This window comes from Echinops telfairi, unplaced genomic scaffold, assembly GCF_000313985.2.
Source record: "Echinops telfairi isolate 266 unplaced genomic scaffold, ASM31398v2 ScPeMD7_7410;HRSCAF=8448, whole genome shotgun sequence".
NCBI lineage: Eukaryota > Metazoa > Chordata > Mammalia > Afrosoricida > Tenrecidae > Echinops > Echinops telfairi.
In genome coordinates, this window is record NW_022111310.1 from 4,768,923 (window position 1) to 4,778,232 (window position 9,310).

The 9,310-nt window shown below is 37.9% G+C and overlaps 1 protein-coding gene across 3 annotated transcripts in view; it reads right to left on the bottom strand.

The window, feature by feature from the left end:
• TEX10 (testis expressed 10) overlaps positions 1–5,381 on the bottom strand; it is a 31,452-nt gene extending 26,071 nt beyond the window's left edge. For all 3 annotated transcript variants that reach the window (XM_045296563.1, XM_004710982.3, XM_045296564.1), the window contains exons 1-4: positions 5,198–5,381; positions 2,911–3,623; positions 2,292–2,535; positions 875–987 (exon numbers count right to left, since the gene is read on the bottom strand). In XM_045296563.1, coding sequence (XP_045152498.1) covers positions 875–987; positions 2,292–2,535; positions 2,911–3,623; positions 5,198–5,377 — 1,250 coding nt within the window. In that variant the 5' untranslated portion in view covers positions 5,378–5,381. The remainder of the gene's footprint in view (positions 1–874; positions 988–2,291; positions 2,536–2,910; positions 3,624–5,197) is intronic.
• Between the last annotated feature and the right edge of the window lie 3,929 nt (positions 5,382–9,310).

A 9,310-nucleotide genomic window follows, 5' to 3' on the forward strand; every position in this document is an offset into this window, starting at 1 on the left:
AGAGCAAATGTTTTGAGAATGATGAGGGCAATGAATATACAAATGTGCTTTACACAACTGATGTATGTATGGATTGTGATGAGTTGTATGAGCCCCTAATAAAATGATTTTTAAAAAAACAAAAAAACTGTTCCCAGTAAGCAACCAAATGTTGTCATTGAATGAAAAACAACCATCTGCTATACTGTAGTCACTTCTGAGTATATCTTTTAGAACATGCTTAAGGAGTCACGATATCATCCCTTTGATATATTTAAGAACTGACAGATTTAAACGTCACAAAATACAAATTTCGACCATTTGAGGCAAGTATAGTTTTAATGTTCTACTTTGAAAACATCTTATTTCATTAGAGAACTTGTTCTGACACTTATCTACTCCAACTTAGGTTAGACATATAAAATAACCTGTAGGATTATAATTTTCAAAATTCCATTTTGGTAACCTGTCACCCTTTTCCATTGGTTTGTTTTAGAAAGGAGAACTGTTTTTCTACACTTCCTTCAGGTTACTGATATTAATTTTAGTATCAGTTCCTTCGTGTAGTATACCATGAAAGAACTAGTTAACTTTCAAAATACTGTTTAGCTTAAAATTCGGTAAATAGTACCTCATCCAAAGTAAAACATTTCACACCTCAACTTAACTGAATTTATATTGAGGTAATGTAGTATAACATATTCACTTTAATTTAAAAATAAAAATTTGAAATCTTAAGGCTCAGGTGGCTTACTCAAGATCAGTCTTCATACTGCTAGCTTTATTTTTTTATAAACACTGCCAAGATCCAGATTAAAGTGAATTGTTTTCCGGTAACTTCAGGTTCAAGTGTATCAACTTGTCAAGTCTCTATAGCAGAAAAGAATCTCAATACCTTTTATTTGTGTCTTTCCTTTTGTGCTTAGTTATTTCTTGTAAGGCATAAGGAAAATGACTCATAAAGTGGTGTTTGAAATCAATAAGGTAATTCTTTCGAAGCCATGACTCCTATTAAAACAAGCAAAGACCAGAAAATCTATAAAAAACAGTAACCTAAAATTATCAAAAATGCTTTAAGCAAAAAGTTAACAACTTATCAATATTGAACTACAAACTTCATCTTATATAACTTCTGCCCATGATATAATACATACATAAACTTTAATATATTAACTGTATTAGCATCCATAGATCACTTCTGTACTCAAGAATGATTTACACTTACAATTTGTCTGCTACTTAAGATGGAGGAAAGGGGAAAGCAATTACGTTTCTCTTCCTTTTAACTCAATTTGAACCAACAAATTCAAAAACCCTACCTCAGATTGCCAGGGGATACAGCAAGCTTACTTTCTCATAATCATACTATACCCCTCACCAAGAACAAATTTTTGCCTTTTTGGCAATGAACACTAAGACAAGAAGGTTCAACTGTAATCAATAAAGTGCTATCCTATTTGAAAAAAGCAATCTACAAACGATCCCTATAGATAGATAACGGCTAAGTAGCAATAATAAAGCAAGTCCTTCAAAGAAAAACACTTGTGTTTTTCAAAATTAAAATAGAGAAACATGGCCTCAACTTTGTGTGTGTACATGGGCAACTCCAAGGGTCCAAACTTGCTTCCACAAGTCCTTGCAAAAACTCCTCCATAAAGTCTTATTCCTGCAGCTGCTCTTTTAAGTCTGCCAATAAACGAACTTACACCAATTAATCTCGTTTGTTCTCAGTTGTAGGAAAGCAACATAGCAAACTGTGGATGAATGCACAACACTTAAAAAGAAAAAAAAAGCTGCCAACAATCCCCCCCTAAACAGGAGGCAAATTTACTAAGAAACACAACTTTACTATTAGCTTTCTAACAAAAAACTGTAACCTGGAATTCACTTCAGTTAACTTTACTCACACCCTACCAAGGCTGACTACACCTCCTCCACAGTAAAGACAATTTATCGAGGTTAATGATTTCCTCTCCTCTGCCAAAGAAAACAAAGCCCACACACTAAGTCTGTGTGTAGCCTTTCTCTAAAACAGTTTACAACCGAGGTCTTCAGTTTAGTCTAGTCCTGGTCAGCTTCACAAATGTGGCACAAACCAAAAGATACTTAATAAAAAATGTACTAGGTAATTTAAAAACAAAACCGTTAAGAGACCTTCCAGCAAACAAGTTTACAGTAATTTTTTAGGGGTTAGCAGTGAGAATTTAAGGTTGGGGGTGGGGTGTTACACATAACCAATCATCCTGAATTCAAAATCTAACATTTATGATAAAAGGCATTAATATGAAAACAAAGCACCTATTAGTTCTCACCAATTTATGAGTTTCGTCCTGTTGTTTAGAGAGTTTCCATAGAAGGGAAATAATATTAAGAACCTGCTGCATAACCTGAAGAGATTCTCGCTCTACACCATTTCCAATGGAAGCAGCTAACTGTGGAGGCACAGCTTCAATCCAGCACTCAATCAACAATGGTATTATGATCTCAATAAATCCCTTCAAGTTTTCAGTAGATGACAGGCCTTCATCAACACCACCTAGTCCTCCAACCAGGTACCTAATAAGCAATGGAAATAAATTAATAATTTCAAAAATATTATTTCATTTAAATCTTACATACAAAGCACCAGAAAAATGAAACACCATGAACTGATAATTACATTGATCAAGGCTAATAAGAAAAATGAAATTCTAAAATGACAAAGCCAACAGCAATTATCAAGTGTTACTTCTCATTAGGCTTTGCTAGAAATGAATACATTAATATACTTTTAAATGACTCGTCCCATCAGTAAATAATAAAATCAAATTATGAGTAACTATATGAAAACTATACAAAAGACAACTGCATGTCTTCCCACCATTAGCCATCAATGGTCAGCAGTTATTAAAAGGAAAACTGAGCGTGGACATAACTAAAAATCCTTCTTACCGTAGCCTGAACTGTGAACTGACATTTGGCTGTGAACCCCCATTTTCATAAACCTGGATGTGTTGCTGGTCGTTGGCATGTTCCTTCCAGTTGATAAAAATGGAGTTGCTAGTGGCCTGGGGAGTTTCTTTTTGTTCCTGAAGTCCTTCACTTTCTCTCAACCTACTGGATCCATCTGCCAAGGCCTGAAGGAATTTACTGAGTCTCACTAAAACTTTCAGCCTCCACTGCTGAGAAGTGAGTCTCCGATTGGGATTTACAGAAAGTATCCACGATTGGGATCTGTCTCTATTTATCAGTCCTTTGGACAGCTGCTGATGAGAAATAAGTTCTACAAAATTCTTAAGCAATATACTGCTACGGCCAGTAATTAGAGCTGGGTATTGTTCCAGCAGAATGTCCAAAACTTTCAACGAGTCCTCCTGAATTCCTTCAGTAATGTGAGTCATGGCACTAGAGAGATGGGCACTTACCAAAGGAAAAAATGGAGAAATTTGTTCAGCACGTATTTTGGGGGCCAGGAATTGAAGAAGTTGAACTGCTGCTAATCGTACATTAGCATCTTTATCTGTAAACACAGCAGTCACTTCACTTAATATGTTTGAAAGGTGTGCATCAATTAGAAATGGGTACTGAGACAAAAGGTCTTTAAGTCCAAGAAGAGCACTTTGTTTAACCCCAGCATTGTAATGATGCATCTGTGACAGCAAATCCTATGAATGAAAATTAAAATAAAGGTTTATAGGGATATCTGGATGAGTATACAGCAAGTCACTTTCCAATACACAGGTTAACTAAAACAAGGCTAATAATCCGATGCTCTTTGGGAAAACTAGTTCAATAAGCACTATAAAAAATACAATTTATTAGTAAAAGCAGAAATTATTTCATTTTTTAAAATTCCAGCTTAATAAAAATATAGTTTGTCAGAATTTTCTCTTTCTTAAAATAACCTGCATGCATACTAAGGAGCATCTGTGAACCCCCATTACATTAAATGAATTTATATTCTTAATTTAACAGTTTCTTTCTCTACTGAAAGGGTCTTTCTATGCATGTGTTAGTTATTCAGAGTATAACATTCAAGAATTTCTCGAGTATTTTACATAGCTTAAATACATAGTTATTCAGAGTATAACATTCAAGAATTTCTCGAGTATTTTACATAGCTTAAATACATATATAATATGTATATAACTTCAAATACCTTCTGCCATTACATAACCTTCAAAGTGTAAAGAACAAAACTAGCAAGCACATCCACAGAAAGCCCTGTACACAGATGTATACAAAAGTATTATTTACAGTAGCCGAAATGTGACATAGCCATACAATAGAGTGCTATTTGGCAATAGAAAGGAATGAAGTACTTTTCTGATACATCCAGCAACCTTAAACCTTAAAACGTTATGATAAACAAAAGACTAGTGACAAAGGGCCATACATTTATGTTCCACTGATGTAAACTGTCCAGTACAGGCAAATCTTGAGAAAGTGGATTAGGGGTGGGTGAGGTGGAGACCAGGCAGTGTTGGAGTGGGTATAGGCTTCTTTTGAGAAAGAAAGAGTCTCAAATTAGATTATGATGACACTAACTCGGGAAGTTTATTTGAAAACAATCATTGTATATTTTAAAGGGATAGATTTCATAGTGTGTAAATAATGATAAAAATAAAAACTCATTGCCATCATCATCATAGCAACCCTCTAGGATAAGGTAGAACTGCCCCTGTGGGTTTCCAAGACTGTAACTCTTTAAGGGAGTAGAAAGCCTCATCTCTCTCCCGTGGATCAGCTGGTGGTTTCTAGCTGCTGACCTAACACAAACCACTATGCCACCAGGGCTCCTCTATAAATCTTGTTAAGACTATTTTAAGATGTTTACAACAAACAATTTTTCAAACTTTATGATGAGCTTACAATACGCTAAGTACAAGAAGGATTAAAAATGAATGCGATCATATCTTGTTTCATTAAGGGTTCCAGCCCTTAAAAAGCTATCTACTCATAAATTGCTGGAAAATTGAAATGGACACTTCATAAACATAAGTAAAAACTATTTCTGGGTGGTAAAATAAGTCATTAAATAAGTATACTGAAAATATGGAATACTTTTGAAGAGATCGGAAAGACAGTGATAGAATAAGATCTGAAATACAAATGAACTTCAATCCTCACCTCAGTCCCTCAGTAAACCATTCACTGTAAGAGTTAAAACAACTTCTCACAAAGAAATAATAGTCTTGATTTCTAAAAAAATATTATCTAACAAAGATGTATGAATTACCTTTATGTTAAGCTTTCTATTGTTTGTTGGAAGTGTTCCATCCTCTTTAAGTTGCTCAGGGAGATGTATAGTCTTTGCTTTAAAGTTTGTATCAGTAGCATTTTCTAACTTGGGCTTCTTTTTACCAACTTTTAGTTTTACTTTTTGAAAATCATCTTGGCGCTTTCTTTTTTTGGTCATTATTGATTGCTGTAAATGAAAAACATTTTAAAACAATAAAGACAGGACTAAATAATGAAGAATTTAAAAAACAACTCTGCCCTTCCACATAGGAAGACCCAAGTTCAATCCCTAGGCAATGCACACCTCATGTGAAGCCATTTGTCTGTCAGGGGAGGCTTGCACGCTGACCAAGTTTCAGCAGTTTCCACACTAACACAGACAAGTAAGAAAAGACTAACGATCTACTACCAGAAATCAGCCAATGAAAATGCTCCGGGATCACAAGTCCAATCTGCAAATGACCAGAGAAGGCTGACAGTATTTTATCTCATTGTACATAGGGTTGCCATGAGTCAAGAACTAATTGGATTCAGCTAATAATGTTTCTTTTAAACTAGGTCAACAGTGAATATACCAAAAGATTTAAATATTAAAAAGTAAATTCAAGAATTAAAGAAAACCAAGAAGTCAAGAAATCCTGTAAAGGGTATAATTAACAACACATTAATCACCTTGCCACCTGTTTTTTAAAGTGCTCTATTTCTTGCCAATTTGATAAATGCAATATAATACTTAAGCAATTGGGGGTGGGGGGACTTCAAAAAATTAGTGGGAATATCCTATTACCTTTTAATTGTACTTTTCACCAACTTTCATTTATGTATTATATTTTTAAGAGTAGGTATTTCTTTCTTCCTTGGAGAGAAGGTGAGCCAAGGGTTGGCACAGACCTGGTAGACACATATCTAGCTAGTATCTATCAGGTGGGATGGAAAACTCTTCTTCCCTAGGGGGTCCCTGAGAACCTCTAGCAAAACCAAGAGCAAAGTTTGAAAACAAAAGCATTACATAATGTGACCTACAATGGTTAGGAAAAGTCTGGAACCTAAGCTGGATGCCTGAAAAATGGGAAGGATTCAGACATGCAGCAAAAAGAATCTTTTATGGGAGGAAGAAAAGCATTTCAAGGGCATTTTCATGGGTAAGAGAGACTAAATATTAGAAGCTGGGGATAAACATAATACAGGAAAAGGACCGTGCACTTCCTCGCGCCATACACAGGGTCGCTATGAACACAAGAGCTCAGACTAGAGATAAACAGTAAACTATCAAAAGCAGCAACAACAAAAAAAGAATATACAGTAACAAAGGGATAAGGCCAACTCATATCCAAATCTTCCTGCTACACTGATCCCAATGCCACTTTAAAGAAGTCTTTTCTTCCTATCCTAAACCTGATTCAAAAGCTTCATCACTTGTATTTTTGTCCCTAGTTCATATGTCAAGAGTCACAAGAAAGCTCTTTCTAAACAGATTTGACCAAGGCTCTGAGAGCTCCCTACTCCCTACACACAGTGAAAAGCTCCTCAGCATGACATATGAAGCCCTTCCAAGTGTAACCCCAAACTTCCTCTCTTTGTACAAATCCATCTCATTCTGAAAAATAGCCTTCTCGGTCTAGGGCCAGGCTCAGTATTTCTGGAAGCTCTTCCACCCACTCCAAATATGAATTGTGCCTTCCAGGATACATTCACTGGAGAAGTACCTCAAGGGGGGGGGCGGACTTCTGGTCTATCATAATTATCCTATTAAACTATTTTTTTAAAGTCACGATGTTTGTGACATGCTAAATATTGCGTGAAACACAGGTTTGCATTACCACAAATTAACAAAATAGCTGGTACAAGATTAACCAGCCTCGATCCCCAGAAATCCAGATGCCCATGACAGTACATCCAAATTCACATAACTGCCATCAGTGTCTTCCTTATTAGCTCTCTATGAGGAAGTATTTAGTTAGCTAGGTTAAGAACAGAATCCTGAGCTAAGCTCTCATCTACACTCTGCCAGTGTCTAGTTGTAGGACGGGTAAATTTAACAACTGTATCTCAGTTTTTAATCTACAAAATGAGGATACCATTAAGTACTTCATACTGGTGTTCTCGAAGAATATTTAAAATATTATGGAGTGCCAGAAAAAATAGAGGATATACAATCTTAGAAAAGATGGCAAGACTCTGTCTCACCTATTTTGGACATGTCATCTATCAAGAAGGACTAGCCCTTGGAAAAGGCATCATGCTGGATAAAGGAGAGGGTTAGCGAAAAGATGGGCTGACAGTGGCTGCAACAATAGACTCAAGCATCACACCTGTCAGAAGGGTGCAGGAAAGGACCGTGCTTCCTCGCGCTGTACACAGGGTCGCTATGAGCTGGAGCCCACTTGGTGAGACCTACACAAGAGCACACTGGTAAGAGTTAGGATGAGTGAAGAATAAATGAGTTGGTATTTGCAAGACATCAGATGTGTCCCTGGCACATTATTAAATTTAAATAAGCACAAACGTGTATGTTTTCTAAATAAACAAATCGTTAAAAGCTCTCAGCCAAGCAAAGCAATGGGAAAAGTACATATTTTGCCAACTACTGATATAAACACCTACTACATGCCAAGCACAAGAGTGAATACACTGTGTAGTAACATCGCATCTGTACAAGGTGGTGGGAGGAAGGTGGTTCTCATCCCATTTTAAAGATGTGGCTGAGAAAGGTTCAGAATCGGCCCAGTGTTGTCAAAGGCTTCACACACAGGACTGAGGTTTCCCAAACTGTTACATATACTGGAATTAACCTGAAGACTAGAAGGCTGAGTAGCAAAATAGTTTGCTTTTTTAGTATCCTGGAACTCCCAAGTTTTCATCCCACTCTTACTTCCAGCTATCTTGGTCTTAAAAAATGAGGAATCCCCCCCCACAAAAAAAAAAGAAAAGAAAACCTCTTTGCCACCCAGTCGCTGCCAACTCATACATTGCAACCCTACAGGGCTGACAACTGCCCTGTGAGTTTGAGACTGCAACTTCTGACAGGAGGAGAAAGCTGTCTTTCTCCAGAGGAGCAGCTGGTGGTGTCCAACCATTGATGACCTTGCTGTTAGTTAGCTAGCAAGCCAACTCCTAACTACGATGGCACCAAGCCCCAAAAGGTTGCTATCCACCTGGCCTCCATTAACATAAAAATTGTTTTCATTAAGCAAGCACACTCTGAGTTCTTCCCACAATTTTACGACAAGCTGAGAGGGGCTAAGCTGCGAGAACAAATGGTAAAGGATGCTAACGGTGAAGAATTAAATTCACCCCTGGCTGGGCCCCAATCATGTGGGTCTTTCTAGCCCCTCCTCCATCTGTCACGAGACATCTTACTGTCAAGCTTTTAAGGCAACTTATCCATTATTTTGAATTAGCCACGCTAACGCTTTCCCTCCATTAGGAAACTTAAAGACTGTCCTTTGACTTCCAGGTTTGCCAAATTATTTTTACGGTACACAGAGAACATTTTTATATTCGAAACTCTTGGCGTTCTGTTAACAGACAGTAAATCCTGTTAGAGCCCTACAAAACAAGGGTTTTCGCAGCACATAAATCCAACAGTGCGACAAAACCTTTTACAGAAGCCAGTGTTGCGAAGATTCTGGGGGTAACTAACTCAAAAGCTTTAAAAGGCAATTGCATATACTCCTGCTAATTTCGACATGGGGCAAATATTAGCGTAATAGAATGGCCACCGAATTCCAACTACGGTAATTTGCCGCCTTTTTCGCCTCAATCCCCAACCTGCTTTTCCCCCCAAAAAATCAAGGTGTGAATACACCACTGTGGGACTTTGAGAATTTCGTCTCCTCCTACACATCTTCTAAGCGCTCCGGAGGCGATGCATGCAGACCTCCGAGAGAACCAACGCCGCAGCCGGGGCGGAGCGAGAACCGAGGGCCCGGCTGGGGGCGGAGGCCCAGACACACACCTGGGCACGGCCACCCCCACTCCCCAGCCCCGGGCTACGTCCACCATCCCCCGAGGGGAAAGCCTGTGGGTTCTGGGCGCCTACAAATGTCTTCTGTCCCCGGGGAGGCGGCCAGAATCAAGGGCAGGGGGGCGGCTCACACGGACACTCGCC